Source organism: Penicillium subrubescens (genome assembly GCF_028828155.1).
Source record: "Penicillium subrubescens strain IBT 31985 chromosome Unknown utg000005l_segment0_segment0, whole genome shotgun sequence".
Classification (NCBI taxonomy): Eukaryota; Fungi; Ascomycota; class Eurotiomycetes; order Eurotiales; family Aspergillaceae; genus Penicillium; species Penicillium subrubescens.
Genome location: NW_026643155.1, coordinates 3,667,262 through 3,690,932, shown reverse-complemented (window position 1 = coordinate 3,690,932; position 23,671 = coordinate 3,667,262). Strand labels below are relative to the sequence as shown.

General features: G+C 51.2%; 9 protein-coding genes across 9 annotated transcripts; 3 read left to right on the top strand and 6 right to left on the bottom strand.

The window, feature by feature from the left end:
- Positions 1-11: 11 nt before the first annotated feature.
- On the top strand, positions 12-1,607 carry N7473_007839 (uncharacterized protein; the record flags this gene model as incomplete). The annotated part of the gene is given in 5 exon segments (XM_057153779.1): positions 12-281; positions 293-723; positions 790-864; positions 900-1,376; positions 1,418-1,607. Coding segments are annotated over 5 exon segments (1,443 nt in total), but the record flags the coding sequence as incomplete, so codon positions are not given.
- Positions 1,608-2,330: 723 nt separating this feature from the next.
- Positions 2,331-4,375, top strand: N7473_007838 (uncharacterized protein; the record flags this gene model as incomplete). The annotated part of the gene is made up of 4 exons (XM_057153778.1): positions 2,331-3,095; positions 3,147-3,750; positions 3,812-3,892; positions 3,954-4,375. 4 exons carry the CDS (start codon positions 2,331-2,333, stop codon positions 4,373-4,375), a joined length of 1,872 nt encoding a protein of 623 aa, XP_057008116.1.
- Positions 4,376-5,146: 771 nt separating this feature from the next.
- N7473_007837 (acyltransferase family protein) lies at positions 5,147-6,802 on the bottom strand (the record flags this gene model as incomplete). Its single annotated transcript, XM_057153777.1, has 1 exon — positions 5,147-6,802. The coding sequence occupies one exon, from the start codon at positions 6,800-6,802 to the stop codon at positions 5,147-5,149; it is 1,656 nt and encodes a 551-aa protein (XP_057008115.1).
- Positions 6,803-8,318: 1,516 nt separating this feature from the next.
- Positions 8,319-10,800, top strand: triA (uncharacterized protein; the record flags this gene model as incomplete). Its single annotated transcript, XM_057153776.1, has 3 exons — positions 8,319-10,043; positions 10,108-10,554; positions 10,630-10,800. 3 exons carry the CDS (start codon positions 8,319-8,321, stop codon positions 10,798-10,800), a joined length of 2,343 nt encoding a protein of 780 aa, XP_057008114.1.
- Positions 10,801-11,371: 571 nt separating this feature from the next.
- On the bottom strand, positions 11,372-11,632 carry N7473_007835 (uncharacterized protein; the record flags this gene model as incomplete). The annotated part of the gene is made up of 1 exon (XM_057153775.1): positions 11,372-11,632. One exon carries the CDS (start codon positions 11,630-11,632, stop codon positions 11,372-11,374), a length of 261 nt encoding a protein of 86 aa, XP_057008113.1.
- Positions 11,633-12,276: 644 nt separating this feature from the next.
- N7473_007834 (lysophospholipase family protein) lies at positions 12,277-14,878 on the bottom strand. The gene is made up of 3 exons (XM_057153774.1): positions 14,771-14,878; positions 13,972-14,644; positions 12,277-13,908 (listed from the first exon to the last, which is right to left on the bottom strand). The coding sequence occupies exons 1-3, from the start codon at positions 14,814-14,816 to the stop codon at positions 12,705-12,707; spliced, it is 1,923 nt and encodes a 640-aa protein (XP_057008112.1). The 5' UTR covers positions 14,817-14,878; the 3' UTR covers positions 12,277-12,704.
- A 2,757-nt stretch (positions 14,879-17,635) lies between these two features.
- On the bottom strand, positions 17,636-18,070 carry N7473_007833 (uncharacterized protein; the record flags this gene model as incomplete). The annotated part of the gene is made up of 2 exons (XM_057153773.1): positions 17,636-17,997; positions 18,040-18,070. 2 exons carry the CDS (start codon positions 18,068-18,070, stop codon positions 17,636-17,638), a joined length of 393 nt encoding a protein of 130 aa, XP_057008111.1.
- A 111-nt stretch (positions 18,071-18,181) lies between these two features.
- On the bottom strand, positions 18,182-18,808 carry N7473_007832 (SNF2-related protein; the record flags this gene model as incomplete). Its single annotated transcript, XM_057153772.1, has 1 exon — positions 18,182-18,808. The coding sequence occupies one exon, from the start codon at positions 18,806-18,808 to the stop codon at positions 18,182-18,184; it is 627 nt and encodes a 208-aa protein (XP_057008110.1).
- A 2,327-nt stretch (positions 18,809-21,135) lies between these two features.
- On the bottom strand, positions 21,136-23,096 carry N7473_007831 (uncharacterized protein; the record flags this gene model as incomplete). Its single annotated transcript, XM_057153771.1, has 2 exons — positions 21,136-22,745; positions 22,814-23,096. The coding sequence occupies 2 exons, from the start codon at positions 23,094-23,096 to the stop codon at positions 21,136-21,138; spliced, it is 1,893 nt and encodes a 630-aa protein (XP_057008109.1).
- Between the last annotated feature and the right edge of the window lie 575 nt (positions 23,097-23,671).

The following is a 23,671-nucleotide window of genomic DNA, read 5'->3' as shown; positions in this document are numbered from 1 at the left end:
GGATTCTAGCTCGGAAACGACCGCCACGGTTCGGTGAGAACCTGAGGTCGCTCAACAGTTGCTACACTGCAGCCATCCCGGTGATCTACCAAGATCTTGATGTGGTGTTCTCGAACCGTGAAACTCTTAGGGCAGCGGTTTCGGCACTGACCGAGGATTCCCGAGCACTCCCATCTCTCGAATACGCCAGGAGACTCTCCTTAATCTGTGTCGAGCAAACCACAATAGCAGCCAAACGGGAAAGATCCGCGAGCGGAATGGTGCCCTGGGCAAAGGAACTGGTACGGTACAGAGAACCAACCACGAGAGACACTTTTCTAGAGTCTCATTTACTAAACCACGCCTCGTTCCATACAAAGGACGCTCCGCTAATCGCGACGCACATTACGCGGAAGAGGACTGGGAGCCAATAGTTACCCTCCTGGCACGTCTGAACAAACTGCAGCGGTTTTACTTTATCATGCAAAATGAGTTTTCCGCGCCCCTGATGGAAGCCATGTTCATGTATCATCCAAATTGTCAGGTCAACCTGTGGGGGAGACTGTGGATCGTATACAGTGCACCGCCGTTGGAAGCTAAAGTACGGGAGAGTGGGAGAACATGGAATAACTACAACCTCGTTTTCAATTTCCTTCGTCTCCCTGGTCTGCATACGCTCGCTGTTAGCCTTATGTATGGGGATGACCGTGTACCACGCCCCCACGACCTAGATGAGATGCTCCCGTTTCTATTCATGGCGCCGAATTTGAAGCATTTAATCATTGAGCATGAAGCAGAACACTGAGAAAGTGAATTCCCATTCGCCATCCTCAAGAAAGAATGGCAAGATCTGGCTGCCACCTTTGCTCCTCAATCACTATCTAAGTTAGAGTCAATTACCATCCATCAATATCCACCAGGGGATTTTTGGCGAAGTTCGCGAATGTTGCGAATCTATCGAAACTTCTTTCCCTACAGATCGAATGCGTTTGCGATCCAGCTGATTTGATTCAAGTGGCCGGGCTATTTCCTAACCTAGAGCGGCTCTTCATCGACCCACTCCCCTTGCTTGTTCCCTTGACAGATACCCCCGATGATAACGATGATTCTGTTGCCGCCATCCGAGCATTTTCTCCCCTCAAATATCTCCAGATCAGCCCTCTTCGGAGCCTGTCAAGTCTGAAAAGAATATTAGAACATTCATGGACCATCATTAAGGGGACTCATCCTAGACCCGTTACCAAAGGCCCATATATGCGCAGGAGACACGACCGTGGTTATAGATATCCCGAGCTAGATGCTTCTGATATCAGTCATATGGTGCAGACTTGTCCAAACTTGGAAGAACTCTGCGTCCCGATCAGAAGATCAAGGGGCAGTCGACAAGATTGCCAGACGTGCATAGCTCTCAGTAAATTTACCAACCTGCACAGTCTAGTTCGGACCTTCATTATGACCCCCGGCGGATTCCAGTGAGGCTAGCCACAGAAACTGAGGAATCTGTGCTTCAAGAGGCCTTTTCCAATGCTGCAACGGACAAGAAACTCGCTTTCGGAATTTGGGACCTCATGTCATCCGGTAGTGCCAAGAATCATTGCCGTCTGCGTGTGGCATCTTTTTGGGCATGAATTCTTTATTTGTGGCGAGCGGTATCTTCTTGGTTGCTTATCCCGGTCATTTTTGGTTTCAAGAGAGTATAATCCACACAACCCTGGGTCACTGATGGTGATAGAAATCGGGAAAAAGGCACAGGAAATTTGGCGATAGAAGAAACTCCCGGAGAAGGAAGAGTTCTACATGTCTAATCGACTCGAGAATATTCTTTACAACATCTGGCCATGGGGGCCTGGGCGGGATGGATGGATCTCAGGTTGGACTAACCGTCCTTTGGAGACAGATGAATGAATGATGCTCAGATTTTCTTTTGCTAGGAGACAGGATTCCATCAGCACAGCTCTGTTGTCATTTCATTCATCATTAGTTAATATAATAGGTGGTTCAGAAATATTCCTCAGGTAGAAATTAGCATGATAAGCCACTATTATTCGATACTCCACTGAAACCAAATTTGATGGCGATCTGCCCGAGGCCGGGGTTAGCTGAGTCAGCGCGGGACCAGCTGCCTGCCCTCGACTTGCGAAGCTGGGCCTACTTCGATCCCCCCAGCTGGACTTGAATCGCTGTTCTCATCTGTCTCAGAAGCCCAGAGCTCGATTGCAGCTCATCTGCTTTTCAATTCGGAGCCCCTCTCCCACTCCTTGTTCTCGTCTTAGGGGGAGTGGAGCTTACGGAGACACCCCCGACCCTTATCCTCTCCCTAGACCAGCCAGCTTGGTTGGCACCTCCGCACCATGTCGAATCCCGTACAGTCCTTCGACTCTCATCGACGGTCGGCCGTATTTGGGCGTCAGCCAGAGGAATTGCATATTCCCTCAACGGGGCTGATCAATCCCAATCTTGCTTCTCGTCAGCCGGCATCCCACGACTACCCCACGACGCCCGACGCAGGCGCTTCGACCCAAGTCCCCGCGATCAACGTCCACTCCAGCGCCGCCGCCATGCAGTATGCGACCAGTGGTAGCGCTGGGGGACACACCGGCGCTACTCTGCCTGGATCGCTGACCCCCGGAGGTCAGCATCGCCCGCCTGCTGTTTCGGTCAACACAGCTCCGTCCGCGATTCCCACCTTGCCGCAGTCGACACCACAACAAGCCAGCCATCGCACAAGTATGATAAACTCCCACGGCCATTCACGGTCCAGCCCTGCTGGCTTTGATCAATCCCCCATGTACAAGCAACACGGGGCATCGGAAGCATCCAAGTATCCCGCTTCGCCTGGTGCTGGGTTCCCGCCACACACCCCGCAGGGCTCCAAGTACTCCCCGCTGGGGCTGGCAGACATTCGGCCCCCGGGTGACCATCTTTTGGGTGAATCGCTGTTGAGCCCGGGGTCGCTTCCTTACAATGGAGATACTCAGATCCCCACAAACAGCAACTACGTGGCACCGTGGCCTATTTATGCCGTCGATTGGTGTAAATGGCCAATCTCGGGAAGCTCGAGCTCGTTTGGGGGCAAGTTGGCCCTAGGGAGCTATCTAGAAGACAACCACAATTATGTTAGACTACCTTGCGTTTTTGTTCAGGATTCATGCTAACCGCACTTCCAGATCCAAATTATCGATACACACTGGACGCAACCCGATCCGGATACCCCAGATGCCGCAGCGGGGGAGATTAAGCTGGACTACGTCAAGACCGCTGAGGCTACACACTCTTATCCCGTCACTCGCATTCTTTGGGAACCCCCATCATCCCAAAAGCAGTCTACTGATTTGCTCGCAACTTCGGGCGATCATCTGCGGCTGTGGTCACTTCCTAATACCCAAACCTTGCAGAGCTCCAACTCGATCACCCGGCCCTCCAATCCAAGAGACGCCCCTCCTGCTAAGCTCTCTCCACTGGCGCTTTTATCTAACTCTAAATCTCCTGAGCATACTGCCCCTATCACCTCGCTTGACTGGAACACTATATCCCCGAGTCTTATCATCACGTCCAGCATTGACACAACTTGCACAATTTGGGATATTCCGACCCTCACGGCAAAGACTCAGCTCATCGCTCACGACAAGGAAGTCTATGATGTTCGCTTTTGTGCAAACAGCGTGGATGTTTTTGTCAGCTGTGGCGCTGATGGAAGTGTGCGCATGTTTGACTTGCGAAGCCTGGAGCATAGCACTATCATTTACGAGCCATCAGAAAAGACTGAGAAGCGTAAGTTCTCCTGGTGATACGATGTTACTGATGTGGGAATTCATACTAACAACATCTACAGCAGTGATGAGCCCTGGTAACTCCAGCCCGTCCGGTCCATCACAGTCGGGCCTCTGGCCTCCGCCATTGTTGAGAATTGCCGGTATGGATAGACTTGCCCTTCTCCTGCCCTGATCGGGAGCGGTTCACTAACCTTGCAACAGCCTCGCCTCACGATGCCCACCTCCTGGCCACATTCTCTCAGGACTCCAATGTCGTTCGTGTTCTTGACGTGCGGCAACCTGGACAAGCCCTTCTCGAGCTCAAGGGCCACTCCGCCTCCCTGAACTGCGTCGAATGGTCTCCAAACCGACGTGGCGTCCTTGCCTCTGGAGGTGACGACAGCCTCGTATTGATCTGGGATCTCATCAACCAACATAACGCCGCGCCCTTATCCACACCTCAGGCTCCTGGCGCTCCTGCTCAAGCCACGACCTCCGAGCGCGGCCCCGCTGCTGCATGGCAGTGTGACTACGAAGTCTCAAATATCAGCTGGTCCCCACAGGGCGGACCAAACCACTCCGGTCAACCTCGTGAATGGCTCGGCGTCTGCGGTGGCCGAGGGATATGGGGCGTCTCATTATAGGACAGGACACGAAGAACCTAAAAAGAAAGCATATGAGGGTGGGGGACATGTCTTTTTCGCATTCTGTTCTTGCCATCCAATTTTTTTTTGCTTTTGTTCAAGTTTTAACTTGCGAGCGAGGATCCTCCATTTCCACACCGTTTTTGTCATGCCTGATTTGACTGCATTAGACGGGTTGATTTGGCCCCGATCAACCATCAATCTTGCTCCGCTTTTTCATCCCGTCTCCCCATATTCCCTGCTTGCTAGATCGGTGGATTTGTCTATTTTGCCCCCCGTTCTTCCCAACATATTGTGCATCAGGCTGGTTGAGGGCCGATCGAGTTCGGCTACGTTACTCCCTCTTCCCACTCAAGTTCGTTCGTGGGTTCTTTGACCACGGTTTGCAAGGTGGTGGATAGTAGCATCTTGAACTACTTTTGATTTTGGTACGAGTGAATGAATGAACGATACGGTACATTGAAAATATTGGTTGTATTAGCCGTGGTGCACCTTCTCTCCTGTAAAGTATGTAGTGACATCTGATCTCAGCTTGATGAGCTTGGTTTAGAGTGTGTACTTCTGTAGGCCGAAATTGCGTCTTGATTCTTCTATTCACATGAGTATTGCTGTCTATACATACATAGGCTATTAAAGGATGAAATCGTCCAGCGAGTTGGTATAAAAACATAAGAACAAAAAAAGAAAGGTAGGAAGTACAAGAGAGACATGTACTGGCAAGGATTAATTCCCCGCGGGGAAAGATAAAAGGCGTAGTCCAACGTTTCAAAATCACTGGTTCCTCGGAGTTTGTGCCCTTGGGGTCGACAAACTCGGAGTTCCAGTCGCTGGTGAGCCTTTCGCAATGACTTGGCTCTCAATCCAGCGTGCAAATTTCACACTCGGCATGTCGACGGCTCGCCAGAAAACATCGCCTGCCCAAATGGAAATCGGCAGACAGATGGACCAGCCAATCAAGAAGCCAAAGCAGTACTGGAAATTGCTCTCCTTGCCCGTCATAGCCCAGATACTAGGCATAATCGAGTAGCCGAGGGAATGCAGAATAGGGCCGTGAACAATGTAAAAAGCAAATGAGATCTTGCCCAGATATTGAGACAACGGATTGGTGAAGAGTTTCTGGATGTCGGGGGAGTGATTAATGCTGAAGACGATCAAAGTTGCGCCGATGGTCTGTGGGAATCGGTGTGGCTCGGGATATGTCCATGGTGTGATCTTCCAAAGCCACATGTAACCGGGCGTCCACTTGAATCCGAGATTTGGGGTTGACCCAATGTAGAGACCCAGACCAAAGATGGCGATCCATAAGCGTCGACGGGAGACAGTAGCCATGATCTTGCCGCCAGGGTGAAAGCGGATGTGTGTCCTATCGTCCCTGGCTGCTGAATTTGCAGGGCGCTCCCATGTTCCGTTTATGAGATCAATCTCGGCCATCAACATGCCGCACAAGAATAGAACGACATCCCATCGACCATAGCGCATGCAGAACCAGATAAGACTGGCTACGAGGGGCATCCGGATGACAGACTTTAGGCGAGAGGTAGCCAGCGTCGTGATGAAGAGCACGAGCGAACACCGGAATTCCACAGGGATGGTCCATAGGTGCGGGTTGTAGTTGTTGTAGTAGAGACCCCAATCGAACGGATTTAGCAGGTGTGCGATGGTATAATAAAAGTCCCAGAACTGCTTGAAGACAGACCGGTAAATGGGTGGGTGTTGTTCATTCGTGCCGACAATGGTATGGCCCTCCTTAATGACACCCCACGAGTAGTTGTACAGGCCAAGCCGGACAGCCACAAAGACACATGCGAGACCAACGATGGAAGGGATATAAAGGCGGAGTGCTCGTCGAAAGGTTGACGAGGCCAAAACGGTAAAGGTCTCCTCAAATGACCGGGATCGAATGGTCTTCAAGGGTTTGTAGGAGAGAACGTAGCCGGAGATGACGAAAAAGATAGCCACCATGATGTGGCCTGAGATTAACATGTGTAATATGGGTAGCTGGTGAATTCCAAAGTTCTCGCCTGCAAATCCCCACCCAATTGCAACCTTCCAGGTATATGTGAAGAGGAAGTGGAAGTTGAAGACCAGCAGACAGGCCCATCCACGTAGTCCATCGAGTGCAGCGATAGCATGCAACTTGGTAGGTTGGTGTGCGCCGCCACCGACATATTCTTGTAGGAAGCTTGGAGTCAATGCGACCGTCAATCTATGTCCTAACTCTTCGATATAGGCCAGCCAATCTTCCTGCGACACCTTCGGGGCCAGCCCATTGGGGTTCGCGAGGATATTGGAAGGGTGGAATTGGGAGAAACCGTTCCAGCGGGAGGTTCCAGTGAAGTTTGAGTTCGCTCGAGGTCCGGCTTCGAGGTCAGCGAGAGGGATATCTGAAGCCGATGTCGAGGCTCGATCTTGGAGTGATGGAGCCATGATGTAGAGGGTCTGAGGGGTCCGGAGGAGGGTGCGGTGCGGCGGGAGCCTAGCGCTGGAGGCTGTTAAATCGAGTCGCGCATTGAAATTGGATGTGAATATGGTATGTTCGATGGATTGAAGAAGCTTGACTTGCGGCTATGGTATAGCCTCGTGTTGTTGAGTTCACAACTCGGGGGGTTATTAATGTGGTGTATGTGGAAGTTGTCGAAGTCAAATGAGCCAGAACGCGGTCGAAAATGCCCCGAAGGCCCGGAATAATACGTCACCGGGATGGCGTTTTCTTAAATTGAGGGTCGTCTTCTTGGCAGGTCAATTCTAAACACGAGGGCACCGTTAGCAACAATGGTGTATTGCTGGAGAGAGACAAAGGGCCCGAATGACTGGGAATTTCAGGGAAGTGGTAAGAGAAGAGGAGGAAGACCGTTGATCTCATGGCTTTTGCGGGCACCCTGGCCCGATTGCGGTAGGTGGACTTTTGCTTAGGTTTTGGGGATCATTGGAGCTGGACGGTGTTTTACTCTATGTTAGCTTATAAAACAATAGTTAACTATCAAGGATATAGATCGTGCTATAGTCTACGATATTCATTTACTCTTGCCATTGGGATGGTTTCTAAGCCGAGTTGTGCTGAATGCCAGTGTCCGATCGGATCCTGGTATACTCCGTCGGTGACGCGTCAGACTGCGGGATGATCAATGTTAGGACCACACTTTATCAATTGAGACTGTGAATTGCCATACAGTAGGAAGATCTAATCCGAACATGAGCTCTTATCATATATGTACTCTTTGTATCGGTATATTTGCCTATTAACCCTCATCTTAGAAGACTCCGGTACATACGTCAATCATGTGACTTTATACTTCTCGCTGAGTCATATATAACACGTGACTATCTTTGGAAATTCCACTTGGCCTTTTGGAAGTCGAAGAGATCCACATCTTCAAGCTGGATACTTGATTATTTGGATGATTACTCGTAATTAGATGAATCAAACATCCAATGCTGTTCAGATGACATAGATAGTTGAACGAGTACAATGCATTTGGGAAACTATCAGAGCCGATAGGCAGCAAATAGCTCTGGAGCTTGCACTAGCTCTCCCCTTTTGGGATTGAGCTTCGATAGTGTTGAGCATCGAGGGTGGAATAGATTGGATAGAACTTGAAACGCCACTAATCGGATAGAAACATATTCATCTCTAGAATACCATCTACATTTGATCATTCTAAGATTCATTCCCTTCGTCGTCCGTAATCGTGGCCTTTTAGCTGGCCCCCTTCCCCGAAGCGGCGATGATCCTCCCAAGCTCCCTGATTCGCGCCATCCCGAGAACTTCTCCTTCCTTCTTTGTCCCTCAGTCATTGTCCACTTCTCCACCAGCATCGCGACCCCTCCACGGCCTGGATGTCGCGATCGCCAGTTGCGTGTCTTTCTTCATAATACTCTAGGTGCTCGCGCTGGTGATCGTGGTGGTGGTCCCGACCCGAAAAAAAGTGGGCAAGCTGTCGCGATGGACTTGCGCACGATTATGAACACCGACGGCGGCGGGGCCTCCAAGGCTTCGCATGCCAGTCAATCGTCCAATGCGCCGTCTGATCCATCTCGTCAGCAGCAGTCGCAACAACAGCCGCAGCCGCAGCAGTATGCAGACTACTCGAGTCGGTCCTCCCAGCCCTTGCAACACGCTCAACACGCCCAGCACGCCTCGCCCGGTCGATCATCGTCATTCGGTCCTGCCCAGTCGCCCTACCAGCAGCAGTTCGCTCCAGCACCGCCGCCTTTGAATACAGCTGTACAATCGCATCCAAGCCAAAGCCCACAGCAAGTGTCGACCCCATACGGTTCCGCTGCGCGTGATCCATACGGCTCGGCCTACAATTCGCATCCCCAAGCCTCAGCGGGCCCCGTGGCCTCCCCATACACGCCACAACAACCCATGAGTGCTGGACCTCAGCATGCGGAGCAGCAGTCCTATTTCGCGCAACAACGGTCAAATTCGCTGCAGTCGGTGATGACGAACCCGCTTGGCGCGGGTGAAACCTTCCGCCCTCGAGATAGCCCCCCGTCCACCTCACAACCACCTCCCTCCCATCAATTTTCTCCATCCGCGCATCGTTCAGTTCCAGCAACTCCCCTGGGTCCACCTCCCGCCTTTTCCTCTCGTCAGTCGCCTTCCTCCGCGCGCCCACGGTCATCTGGTCGCGACTCTCCGCGCAACAATTTATCTAGCCCCTACGCAGTGCACGAAGCTCAAGGACGGAGCACGAAGCAGACACAATCCCCCTCGACTTCGCGACAGATCTCACCTTCCTCTCGTCACTCTGAGTCGGCCCCTCACTTTCCCCCCACCGGTGTGAAACAGGAGCCCTCCGAGATCGCGAGTCCGAAGGCCTCTCGGCAAAACAGCACCGCAACTACATCTGATATCGCCGGCGCAGCTTCTCTCCGGTCATCTGAAGATCGAAAGTGGAACGAAAGCCCAACAGCAGCATTCCCCTCGGGGCCAGGGTCAGATTCACGCGGCTCGCCTGTTGCCACCACATACCCACAGATTACCAGCTCCCCCTCAGCCTCGAGAAGTGGTTCTCATCCCTTGAAAATGGAAGTAGACCAAGAACCCGCGGATCGCACCGAAATTCAACAACCCAAGCCCAAGCGGAGACGGTATAATGAACCTCCGATCTATGCTCAACGCTCAGCCCGTACCAAGGGCAGGTGTCCCGCGATTCCGAACCCGCAGCCACCAATTCCAAGACACGCGCGAGGGCCAGGCCAGGATCCGTGGGCTTCTCGCAGGCAGTCCTTGGCATCAACTGCTGGGTCTGCAACGACGACAACGCGCACTGCTCGGCCACCTGGGCCCGCGGTACCCCCGCCCAGCTCAAATGGCCCTCCGCCGCCGCCTCCTGTTGTTGCTCCTGCTGCTCGTCGCGTGAAGCAAGAAGGCTCGCTTGGTCCATGGGAGCCTTCAATTACAGGATTCATCCCGTTCGAAGAAACCACTAAACAACTTTGTGACTTCCTCTTCCAGCATGTGGTGGTGAGGACTGACGTGGCAGTCGGCGTAGCGGGTTCGGCGGCTGCGGGACAAGGTGCGATCATTGAAGTGGAAGCAAAGCTCGGTCGTCTTGTGGACCAGGATCGTAGAGAGAGGCTGGTCCTGCCCGTTCTCACTGAAAGTGTCATCAATCGTGAGTCCCGGCTGCGCACCTCATTTGAAAGCAGCATGAGCGTGGTAAGTAAAATTGTATCCCGGTGGATTCGCACTGCCGAACGGAACTGACTTTAATTATTTTCAGGAGCAACATCGGGCGATGAACAACTTTTTGAATGAGCAAGTCAAAGCTTCCATGGCCAACGAGTCATCTCGCATTCCAATCTCGTATGCGCATAAAAAGGAGCGCGATACATTCTACGAGGTCTCGCCCCAGGAACTCCCACCCGTCATTCGGCAAAATCTCAACCCTCGACACAAACCCAAAGTCCGTGTGACCACCGATGCCAAGACCGGCGAAGTCCTCGCAAAGATTGTCAAATGTCGCGTCGCCGACATCGATGTGTACAGTCCCCGCACACATGTCGATTGGCGTGTCTCTGTCAATCTCGAAATGGAGTACGATGGCGATGTCACCAACCTACCCATGGTAGACGCCTCCAAGGGCGGTCGCGGCGAGCGTAACAAAGATCGCATGAGCTACCGACACTTGGCCTACCAAATTGACCTGACACAAGTGGCCACACTCGAGGTGAGTTTCCCCGCATATTCCCCTTTATGAGCCACCTGTGTAACTATGAACCGATCTTCTGACCTTTCTAAACAGGCGCCGACAAAAAACGATTTCGAGCACGAGCTCGAGGTTGAAGTCTCTGCTGCAGAAATCCGACGCCAAGGTAATCTTGCCATGTCTGGGGATCCGTCGAATCAGTATGAGGAGTTGGTAAAGGGCTTCGTGGATAATATCCGTGTTCTGGCACGGGCCGTACCGCCTTAACGAGTTCTGTTTGTGATGGTCTCTTGATCTTCCTTTTGTCTTTATTTCTCCTGTGTATTATGTATTGTGAAGCTTCATTCGGGGTTATGCAAGCCTTGAATTATTCTTTGTTTTTTTCCTCCTGTTTTTCATCCTTCTTCTTGTCTTGCAGATATGGTTCATTTGCATTTGGCTCTTGGGAATTGGGTAAAGACTCCCATGGCAATAGGCAGTTTTCTGAGAGAGGGTTCCATTTGTCTGTTTAGGAATCGATACCGCTTGGATTGGTCTGGGAAATCCAGGTTCATCGGACTAAAACGCCATTTTTCTTCATGAAATGTCTATAGACCAGTGACAAATCTTTGTATACGAAGTTTTATCAATCCGTTTACGCGAATTGTACCCATTCCTAAGCCTGTTTCGAATGTCTTTTGAGTCGTCTTTTGAACCGTCTTCGCTCAGTGGCGGCAGTTCAACCAAGCACGACCTCCTTTCCGGGCTTGGTTATAGGTGGCTGCCTCTGAAATGATAAGAGACAAACTTAAACACCTGACATAAATGCGAGGCACCCTGCCCCTTCTCCACCACCGTATCATTGGCCCAGAGGGCCAGCTCCTGTAACACCACCACCTTGTTGACCCCGCGCCAGGACACTTGCACGTAGCCATTGGCCTTTGTCGGCTGTAAAGGCAGCACCCAACACCAACCCTTGAGATTTCGCAAAGCGTGGAACGAAGCAGTAGCAGTTTTCGAAGAGGCTTGCTAGTCTCCCATACTCAGTTAAAGTCTGCATCCACATAGTTCCAAACCTCTTCTGAATTATCGAGCTTGCAGGGAGCTCATCGATGAACATCTTTGGAATCCACCATCGTCCAACCAAAGGGACCCTCCCATCCTCGAATCTTCTTGCCCATTGTCCAGGTCGAAATCGTCCATCATTGCCAGACTCGGTCGCTCTTGGGATAGATCAGGATTCGGCGAAGGCCTCCTAGTAGCGGGACTCTTAGGCGCGTGTGGATCGTTCGGAGGTATGTTTTTCGGTCTGTAGTGAGGGTTGTTGAAGAAAGGAAGTTTCCTAGAGCCGAGGTGAGGCCGAAATAACGAAGGAAATGAGGAAGGAGGAAACGGATTTCTAATCGCCGGATCTGAGAAGATGAAGTCCACTCCCTGCTCTTGTCGCTGTTAATGAAGGAATTGTTGTAAGGACTGCCAAAGGATTTACTTGACTAACTAGACGAGGATGTTGATGAGAGTCGGTATCATCATTTGCACCGTAAGATGACAAGACCTTGATTTCCGATCTTACGCATGCCATATTGACAGTGACTTCAAATATATACACCACATTTTAAACAATTACCACGGGTCCTAGGGTAATCCGCTATGAACAATCGTATCGCCTTCTCGAGGAACTATTGACAATCTATGGAAGTAGACACCTGAACACTGATGACGCAACGCCTGAGAGATGATATTGGATAAAGTACAGTCTAGAGTTAGGTATTCATCTCCAACCAACACATTCGTCTCACTTCGATCCATATAGGCTTGCTTGGATGTAAACTTGACACAAGATCCAGAGACGAGTTTGTTATATCCACAGTTGACGCACCATCTACCAAGGTACTCGGTGCAAATGCAGTCATTCCTCTGAAGGTCATCTGAGACAGAAATCCCAAATCATCTCAAATAATTGACATATTTTGCATTTTTCTAGACATCTCCATTAATCCGATTCTAAAATATCCGAACGGAATCTGTGAATTTTGAACGAATCCGAGTAAAATACGACCCGTGTCTAGAATCCAAAAAAAAGAGAATGGTCATAATGGCTGTCAGTAACATCATGAAAGCCCGCATGAAAGCGCCAGGAACCCCAACCCAAAAAACAAAAAAAAAGCACGTCAATATGCACCCTATCTACTCTACACAAAGGCAAACAACGCCACACCAGTAGCCACAACAGCGGACAACACAGTTGGCATCAAAACACCCGCTCCACTCGACTTAACCCCCAACAAGGCTGTAGGCTCAAATTCATGAGGCTTAGTCGAGTTGACAGTTCCATCCCAGCAGTAATTCGAGAAACACTGGGTACAGATACTGGGGAGTGTAGTGCCCGTGCGCTCGAAGGAGCGGGCGAGAATAGCACAGCCCACGCAGGCAGTCCAGTTCCCGTCGCGAGTGCTATTAGCCATGGTGGCGACCTCGTACCCGTTGAGGATGATATCGTCACGCTGGGTGTCGTTGTAAGAAAGGGTGAAGGTGGAGACGTTGGAGTGGGTTGAGTAAGGGTAGTTAGGAACGTAGACGACCAGCGGTGCCGGGCCGGTGAGGTTGGAGCTGTTGCAGCCAAAGAAGGTTGGTCGTGTGTTTAAGCCGAGGTTGACGAAGGTGTTTTGGTCTGGGATGGCGGGGAAGGCGGTGCCGTTGCCAATGCCGGTGCTGTTGAGGCTGCGCTCGTAGGTGGCGACTAGGGCTGTGCCGTTGGGCCAGCTGTAGGTTGTGTCGGCGGAGGAATCAACAGCGAAGATCACGTCGACGTGGCGCTCGGGTTGGATGAGAGGGTGCAGAGGGACGTTTTGCAAGTCTTCACCACCATCAACGACGTCAAGAGCGGTTTGCGAGGCATACGGGGAGGAATGGTTGTTGTAGTGGTAGAAGGGGTTCGGGTCATAAGCCGCAATGTCGTCGTCGGCCTTGTCCAGCTTATCGAGGATATCGACGAAGATGTTCTTCACGAAGGTGGGCAGTGAGGTGGTGTTGAGTTGGAGGAGGAACTGGTTGAACAAAGTGGATGAAGTTCCAATCACGAAGCCGGCACTGTCGAAACCACCGATGCAGCTCTCGTTGCTGGGGAGGGAGCCGCCCACGAACCTGGAACCGAGGTGCTTCAGAGGAACGAAGCCGAAGATGGTCGGGTCCCAGGTACCAAACTCCCAGGGATTGAACTCATACACAGTTGAGTTGCTGCCAACGACCTTTTCGCCGGGGTTGCGACCGTCTGCAACAACGAGAGGCAGGGGGTAGTTGCCATCAATGAAGTCCTGCGTCTCGGCAATAGATGACCAGGTATAGTCAATACCTCCATTGCTCGCATTGAACATTTGATAGGAAAGAGCTCGACCCCTGCAATCACATGGTTAGCAACAATGGTGCGAATGAATGACATGAAATTGGATGATTAAATACCAGATATCGGTGATAGAGGTGTCAAAGCCAGCAGTCTTCTTTCCCTCGACAGCGGTAGCCAGGTCCTTGTAGTAGCTGGCCGAGTCCAGAATTTGAACACCGCCGGTATCCGGGCCCTCGAGGATGGAGTTGCCAAATTGCCATACCGCACCATCCGTATGTGTCTGCAGCGACGAGATGGTGGTGAAGTTGTTGATATAGATTGATCCCAGCAGCCAGCTACCACCACTCAGACCGGAGAGATAAGTAGCCGACTGAAGCAAGCCGCCCAGGTGACCACTAGTAGTTGCATTATTTGTGCGGCTATCAAAGGCCTTGAGGGCACCAGCACCGTTCATCAACGCGCGGTAACCACCACCCGACACGGCAATGCCGATATTAGGCAGATTGGAGGAATTGCTCGCGTGCTGATTCAGATATGAGGTCACATCAAAATCGCCGACCTTGACATGGCCGAAGAAATCCTTCATAGCCGACAAAGTCTTACTGCGACGAGTGTCCAGCCATGACGTCTCATTGGGAGACAGCTTGGCAGCACTGCGAACTGTTGGGCGACTGGCTGGGCAGCTCACGCTGGTCGGGGTATATTCATCTGGTGCATTTGGTAGAGCTCGGGCGGCCAGAGCCAGCGAGAACTCGTCGGGGTCGATAGCACCCGGGGCAGCGATGGCACCTACTCAATTATTGGATTGTTAGCAAATGGCTTGTGATCGCACAGAGTCGTGAGCTCATCGGGACCCTGCAGAACCGCAGGAGGTCCAAGGCCGTGGCCCGACCGAGGGCAACAACAACCACGTACCAGAGAGGGCCAGCGCGAGACTGGAGATTATTCCAGCGACCTTCATGATGTTTGACAACCTCCGCCTTCACAATTTGGAAGAGATTGACAGGAGGGTGACGATCCGAGGGAAATGTATGCAGCGCAGCGAGGGGGTGCCTGGATTGTTATTATTTATGCAGGCCGGGGACGCCGGAAGCTTAGCCAAGGCCCGACTCCTAGAATCCTAGAATCCTAGAAGCCTCCAACTCGTTAGGGTCTCAATTTTGTATCTTGGCATCATTGAAAAAGGATCGGATTGAATTTGGTTCCCGGGGAACCACTAAGCATGGCGCAGCAGGTGGAGGTGTCGGTGGTGGAGCTGGTGATGTCAAATAACAGCTGGGAAATGGGCAATGAACCTTTCCGGACCCAAGTACTGTAGTAGCGGTGTATTCTGGTGCATAACTCGGCATATTTCCATCTCAGGCAATGGTTACGGCCGTATTGATCATATTTTGGGATCTTGTCCCTACAGGGCTGAGCTGAGGTGAGCCTGAGCCTGAGCCGCGATGATACTCTGCTCAGTGATTCTGCAGCTTTGTCCTCGTGTTTTCTGCACAAAACGTCATCACCCCTTGACAGACAACGGGATCGACTCTGTCGATCTTCTAACTACTTCGGTCTCTTAAGGGATCAGACATCAGACTGAATCTTTAGCTGTATATAATATCAGGCATAAAGAGAGTTTTCTCGGAGAAATAAATACTTGACAAAATGAGGCCCCCAATGTTGCCTCTCGTGGAGTTTAAATCCATTGGATAAAGATTCCGCTCATACACGATCTCTCTTCTAACTTTTCCAATATGCTACCTTACTCTCGTATGTACTCAATATCATTCAACCAGGCCAGGCATCTGCATATTCTTTCCAATCATCTCATCGTATATCGTATTCCCGTATCCTCGTACTCCGTATTTAATTGAGCGAAGGACTGCAGATGCAAATTACGGATGCTCATAATGGATCATTTTGGCCCCACCACAAATAAATTACAATGGTGCATCTAAGTGATCACGATGGAATGAACACATCCTGCTATATCACTCGAGTTGTTACTGTGTTGTAGTTATTCCGCCCCTTAATTCGATTCACCAACTACCATCAGGCCCGGACCGTCAATCCACCCAAAAGATCCTCCCTTCGGCTATGGAAGATGAGATCAAGGACCAAATTGTGAACACTAGTGGGAACCACACGCTCGCAACGGTGCCCGTAGACATCCGAAACCCGTTATGTAGTAATGTACCTACCCCTTCACGCCCTTCACGGGCCCCCCGACCAGGCAGCGGAATTTCCCTCGCAGCCATTGGATCGACTGGAAATGTGCCGAGAGACATATATGGGGTCGGGAGTGGCTGAAATTCTGAACCATACCCTATTCATGCACCCAAGATCCAAAATATCCTTGGGGGCGTGAGCTTCGCCTCGATGCAGCAACGTGGCTGTGGCTTGCCGGGTAGCCTGGCTGTTTGGGCTGAGGGGCAGAAGGAGCTAGTTCACTGTGTTAGTGGGCTTAGCGCGAACTGTGGAGATTAGGCTCCCACTCGGGATTCATATTTTGGAAGTTATGTACGGAAGGGGAAGGAGAGAGGAGGGTACTTCCGAAGTACTCCCGTAGGGTTCAACAATGTGCTGATTCCCGTGGTTGAATAATTCGTGTCTTCAGAGTTCTCTTGCTCATGTTGAATGTTACTCTTACGAGATTCTGTCGCGTTCTCAAGAAGCTAACTCGAGAGAATTACAGGGAAAACAGAATGAACCAACTGAGGTATCTCGATTTCTGACAGAACGAAGAATACAATACTAATAATCACCCTGCAACCTAATCCCAATGTGGATGGAATGCAGATAATAGAAGTAATACCCTCCCACCCTCCCCATCAGGGACCTGCTCCAGGCATGACTTCTATTCACAAGAGCATTCCCATGTCTCGGCCCCGATGAGGTGTTTGGTGACGAACATTCGGAGACCTGCGACATGGTTCGGGGCGGTGGTTGCTTCGGCTTTCCAAAAGGCAATTCTCCCCTGCAACAAATCCCACCTTTAGGAATGGCTTTTCGCATGGCCCGGCCAGTGGGTTCGAAGTGAGGATAGACTGCGTAGACCAGCATGTTTTTCTATCCCGCAAAACCGGGTCGCACACATGGTCTTCAGCGTTCGCGGCGACGTCTGCGTAAGCCTGTAACTCCAGAACTTGGGTTCTTCTTCCATAGGCAACCACCTGCTTCGGGGAAACCTTGCAGCAATAATTGCTTGATAAAAAGGACAGAGACCACATAGAAGACATAGGCTCGAAGATAGCCTTTATATCCATACAAGAACCGAATCCGGCTTTATAAATCGTTGTCGCGAGTATATCGTCCAGGTGTAGTTGGGTCAATGGCAGAAGAACCCACTTCTGAAGACGGAAGCCTCGCCCTGGACAATCTATCTGCGCAGACAAGATCAATCAGTACTCGCTGCTTGCAAGCTTGTGGGCCAGTCATCTACTCACACTCAAATAATAGGAGCCAAGACCAGGGCCAGCAGCTCACTGTCCTCGTAGCAGTTCTGGTGAAGTGACACATCGCTGAGAGAAACCTCAGGTTGTGGCCATTCTCTTATCCAGTGACCGAGTGATGATCGATCCAAGGTTGATAGATGTGTCTCGAAGCATGGTGAGTGCAGACGGCGGTGTGACACTGCTCTCACCGTCCTGGTTACCAGTTTCCCGCTTGCTCCGGTTTACTCAATCTAACGTCCAGTAAAGCCGTAGTTGAGGTGGTTCTCTGGAAAGAGCTTATTACCGAGACAGCTCTTCCAACTTCCGAGTGTTATTCATCCATTCCAGACATGGGAATGGATTACTTATAGGATACCAGACAGATGTAACGTTGGCGTGCGGTTTTCAGCGACTTGGCTACGAAGCGAGTTTCGTTCCGCGCTTGCTGGATATTTCCAGCAATACACCGCTTGGGAACCGCGTTTTGCCAGGTTGTAAGTAGATATAGCCTGGCTTCTGCCGCACTTTGAGAAATTTTGTTAGTAAAATACGATCTTGCGCGGGCTGTTTCATGGAGCCGGAGTGCCAGCATCCCACTTTCAATGGTCATCTTGGCCATACGGAGTGATTCCTCGGCCGTGCCGAGATCATTGAAGTATTCCTTCTTGGTAATCTTGAACAGATCCCATTCCGTCCACAGACTGGGTCCCAAAATCTCAGAAGCTGTTCGACGGAGAAATATTCTCAGGCATCATGTGGACTTACATCGATAGAGTATTCTTTGAAAAGGGTCCATATTGACTGTTCTTGTGGACGGATTTTGAGGGCGGTCTAGTCGTCGAACCGCTGCGTATCCAGTCTCAAGATTTTTGGAGCGTCCAGGAACTTTGTTGGACTTGGTGATTCGCTAGGCCCATGTTTGGTATGATGTGATCACCACCGTACATCCAGTCTCAGGATCGTCAACGTCGAGTCCTCCCAGATTGGTCCGCCGTGCATCCCAGTATTTGACCGTGCGCTCCTTGCGCGACGTATCGCTGACATGCTCCGAGTTACCCCAGAAGATCATCACATTACGCTTTTGCTTAAGAAGGTGGTCAATCTGGTCAACCCATTGCATGATGACACTCGCAAGCACGATAATGATTGAAGGGCGGTATTTCACCCTCTGGGTACGTTCCTGTCCATGTGTTTGGGCCTTCCTCATTGTGGCAAAACATGTTAGACACAGGGCCGAGAGTGTCTTCCCTAGAACACATGCATCTACCAAGATCCCACTACGGATAGGAATGCCTTCCTGGGCCATTACCCATGCAATGGCAGAGGGCTGCCAGGGATGAAAGATGATAGTCTCTGACTCCAAACGCCAGTGGACCTTTGAGACTGGGGTGCTGTCAGGGCCGGTCATGGAGATCCCAGCATATTCACATACTTCCTTGATAGGAAGGGACCGCGCAGATAGGGAATTTCCACTTGCCAGCTGATTTTGTGTAGGAGCAGGGTGTGATTGTGAGAGTGGGTCAAAGAGGGCCATCGAAGAGGCGTTGGGAGACACGAGGAGGACGCATGAAATATGAGAGCGGACTGTAATTCAAAGAATGTAAGCGACTGCACGGGGTAAGAAGTCCAAAAAAACGAGTGTTACCGACCACAGCTTGCAAGACTATAGAATGGAGAATCGATCAAGTGTAGGGTGCAGAATGCTTCAAGCAAGTGGATCATGATAACATCGCTTGAACAGTAAGGAATATATGTTGGAAGACTGGGATGCCACAGCCGCTGTCAGATCCGTCTCTCTCTCAGCTTGATGGCCCCAGTCTGTAGTCGCTGATCATGATTTCTGGAGGTTCAAGAACGTGGAGATTCGTCTCGGGACTTGTATATATCCTCTGGTGACTCTTGTAAGCATCCCCAGGCTCGAAGACTCCTCCGTCGACGGGCACATGAAGCTCTTGCGAGGCTAAGCTTTCAGATTGAGGCCTTCTTCTCGGGAATGAGATATCCAGGGTCTGCTGGAGGTGAGAAAGAAATATCCAGGCTCCCTTACTTCGCTTTTCAGGGAGGTCGTGAGTGAGGGAGATGAGGAATTATCAGGGACGGGTGACTTACAGCTCGGCAGGACGAAGAGGATGAAGTGTAGTTTGTACAGACATCCGGCCCTCATTGTAGATCATGCAGGGAGATTTCCACCCGCTGAGATGAGTCTGAGTGCAGTTATGCCGTCAGAGCTACTCCTGGACCTATGCAAGCCCCCAAAGGAACGGCTGAGCGAACCGCTGTGGTTACGCCCCGCGAGAGAATGGTCGTGTCCGTATACCACGTGGTGTACTCTCTTGACTTGCATCGCAACATAACGCTTGACGGTAAACACCTTCTGATACTTGGGAACGGGGCACGGATATCGCACTTTTTTGTGCGCCGACTTTGCGTGCGCCTCTGCGTTGGATTTTGAACGAAGCATGGCCGGACAACTATGTTCTTCTGCGCAGGGGCATCACGAGCAGCGTATAGGGGAATCATCGGCCTCTGGAGCATTCTTTGCCGGGAACTCCATCGATATTCTCGCGGAACTCTTTGAGGAGTAAACAAACATTTTAATCACTTCACAGAGCGTTATACCGCCCGTCTGCTTGGAGATAGTTCCTAAAAGGAAATGCAGACGTCGAAGCACCGGTTGGCCCATGATAGAAAGAGTGTCTCGCATGATACACATATCATCAACGTAGCCACGGTCCCGAACAGTGGTGAGATTCCCAAAGACAGTCTCGAATGGGCGTATTGTTTCTGACGTCTCCCTTTCAAGGAACTGGCTGCAGGCAGAAGGGTATTATAACGCCCTCAGGAGCGATGAAAATGTATGCTCCCCAAAGAGTTCCGCAAGAATATTGACGAAGTGCTCGGCAAAGAGTGCTTTAGAAGCCGACGATTCCCCTTTCGAGCAAGAGACTCAGGACCGGCAAACGTTGCACACCAGAGCCAGGTTACGTCAATATAAGGTCGAGAAAGCTGACTTATCGATAAGGATGTCGAGGTGGCCGAGACATGGTAACTCCGACGATGAAAGGAGCGGAATCATGACTTGGTCGTTGCACATTGGAACAGCGGGAAGGGTTGACGGCGTAATTCCACATTGGATCCAGTCTCCTGGCCTGAATAAAAGGTGGTCATAGAGATGTTGATCACCAAGGATCTCAGTGACCTTGCTCATGAGCTTGCCCTGGGCGCATTCCCCTAGCTTGGGAAGACAATAGATAAATAAAGTACCTTCATGGGGAAGAGCATTCGTATATAGAGAGGAGTGGTTGAGAGATGGAGGATTTTTTTTGCGGGGAGAAGAGGTTGGGGGCTTCATATAGATGCCCGAGAGAAGGGGAATCACCTGATTCAACATAACATGATGTTTCAATCAGAAGGAAATTCCCCGCAAATTGAATGCCGGTCGCCATGTCGGAGAGCGGCGGCGACTAGCATAGTAAACAACCAACCGGAGAGTTGCATATTTGAGAGTCTTTTGTTTCATTATGCTTCAGACTGGCACCTCCCTCCAACCAGAATCCGCGGCCAAATTTATGCCTCAGATGAGGAGGTTGGGCGACTTCTAGTTCGTAGCGCAGCTGATCCTGGAAATATTTTACTCTACGATACACATTTTTACCAGTACTAAGAGGTATGAGTTTGAAATATTGATGTAGATGATATTAAAATCAAATCATTAAAGCATCCCGTCGTATCGGAACATCAGCATGGATATCATGAGCCAGGTCCAGAATGGACTCGAGCACAAACCCCCAAAACTCAAGAAAAAATAAAAAGATAATTCAAAATTTCTAGAGACGTCAACCTGTCCGTTGATCATCCCATTTAGCCCCGGACGGGACCAATCTCCGCAGCCTCCAGGATACCCTGGGTGCTCTTCTCATCAGCCTCAATACGGCCCTCGGGCAGGTTGTTCAGTTCATCTTCCTCTTTGTCCAGGCTCCAGAACTGAATGATGAACAGCAGACCACCAATACCGGAGATCACGGCGAACACACCGTAATTCCAGATGAGCAGGGGATCGCTGGAGAGAGGGTTCAGGGCCTCGGCGATGGCGGCGGAGATGGCGTTGGTGAAGAGGGAGATGGCCTGGATCAGGGAACGCATGTTGCGGGGGGCCTTGGAGTAGGCATACTCGAGGGAGGTGATGGAGGCGAAGATCTCGGACAGAGCGATGAGCACGTAAGCACCGGTCTGGGCCCAGACGTTGATGGGAGCCGGGATGATGGCACCGTCGTCAGTAGCACAGCTGTTGGCATTGTAGCCACAGGGGGAGTCCCGGTAGATGTAGTACTGAATCACGGCGGACCAGACCATGGCCAGGGCAGCGAGCAGGAAACCAACGGTGATCTTCTTGATGGCAGTGAACTGGAAACCCATCTTGCGCAGACCGGGGTACAAGAAGGCATCGCAGATGGGAATGAAGATGATCAGCGCGAAGGGATCCAGGTTGTTGACAACGTCGTTGGGGACGCCGTTCAGGGTCATGGTACTGGCCTGGGCAGTCAAGTTGTTGGTCAGTTGACCATAGGCGAGCCAGTACAGAGGGTAGTAACAGAAGACGGCGCAAGCAGCGAAACCACGGCGAACCTCGTCAACCCAGGCATCGTCGAAGGTCATCCAGGCGGGGCGGGAGCCGAAGGGGATGTTGGAGGGCTTAGCGGCTTCCCAGAGGGTACCATCGTGGGTGCGCTTCCAGAACTTGACGGGGTTCCAGTGCCAGCGGTCACGCAGAGCGAAGAAGAAGACGCGCACAGCCTTGGAGACAACGGAACCCTGAGGAGGAGACTGGCGGTAACGCTTGCGTCCCCACCACATGACGAAGGGAGTAGTCAGGAACATGATGGTGGGCAGGAGGTAGGCCAACCAGAAACCGACGTACTTCTCGGCGTAGGCCATGCCAATCTGACCGACCAGAGCACCGATGTTGATGAAGAGGTAGAAGTAGTGGTAGATACGGCTCTGGGTGATAGTAGGGTCGACAATGACACGCTCACCAGAAGGCAGAGTGCGAACCTTGAGATTCACGGCAGGAATCTGCTCGACGACGAGGGCGGAAATGTTGGGCTTGAAACCACCGGTACCCAGGCCCATGATGATGACACCAAGCATGAAGACACCAAAGCAGGCGGAATCGTTGGTGATGACGGGAGGAATAGCCGAGATAACCAGAATAATGTGACCCAGAATGGCCAGGGCAATAGACCAGCAGATGGTCTTGTATCGTCCCCAGTACTCATCAGCAATGTAGGCACTGAACAGGGGAATCACGTAGCACCAGAAGGTGTTGAAGGTGTTGATTCCATTGGCAGTCTCCACACCCCTGCCCAGGGCACCGGAAACACCCTGGTCACTACCACCACCGGCGCCAGTGTAGTGGTTGGAGCCAGGTGGGCCATTGATCTGGGGCAGCGAGTGGTTCACAAAGTTGGAGTCTGGGGTGAAGAGGTTCGATGTTAGTACGAGTTCAACCAATCAGACAGAATTCTGAATCAAAACATACACAAAACCTGAGTTCCGTAGTAAGAGAAACGTTCGCACAGCTCAACGAAAGCGACTGTGTAAACAGCCCACGGGATCGGGGCCGAGACTCGGCGCAAGGCACTCGGGCCGTGAAGCTCATCAGCCGTAGGATCCTCGTCACCGATTTGGTTGTGATAAGAGGCGGAGACGAGGCTCTTCTCAGGACGACCAGGGTCAGAGAGCTTCTCGTCGACAATGGTCACGGCACGATCAGACTCCTGGATGTCCGAGGAGCTGGAACGGATCTCAGCTGAAGTCGCCATGGTGATGACCTGCGGGGAAAGAGCAGGAAGGAGGCGAAGACAGGGGGGAGTTGTGGAGAGGGAGAGCGTGGAGGAGAGAGAAGAGAAGGAGAAAAGTGAAAGAGAAATTGAGGCAATCTTATAGTAGTCTCAAGGTGGTTGGCGTCTCCCAGGACAAACAACCATCTATGGAGTACACAACCGAGTCCGCGACGGACTCCATGTGGTCGGAAACTTAGTTTATTGTTTTTACGTTTTTACATTAATTTGGCACGCCATATCACGCGAGGAAACAAATCAGAGAAAGTAAGAGAAATTGGAAAATAAAATGATAAAAAGGACCTATCCAGAAAACACCAAACGACCATGGTTTTTTACCCCAGACTTATGGGCTTATCACGCCATCCACCAAAGAAGAGTGACCGGCACTAGACCAGAATAGGCAAGTCATCCGTGACCATCGGCAGATAAGGCTTTATGCTCGACGAATAAGGATTCCCCTGAGATCGAGTCAAATTCCAACCATTCCATCCAGAACACGCCAATCCACACCAATCCAGACCAGGCGAAACTAGACCAGGTCTAACACTCGTAGG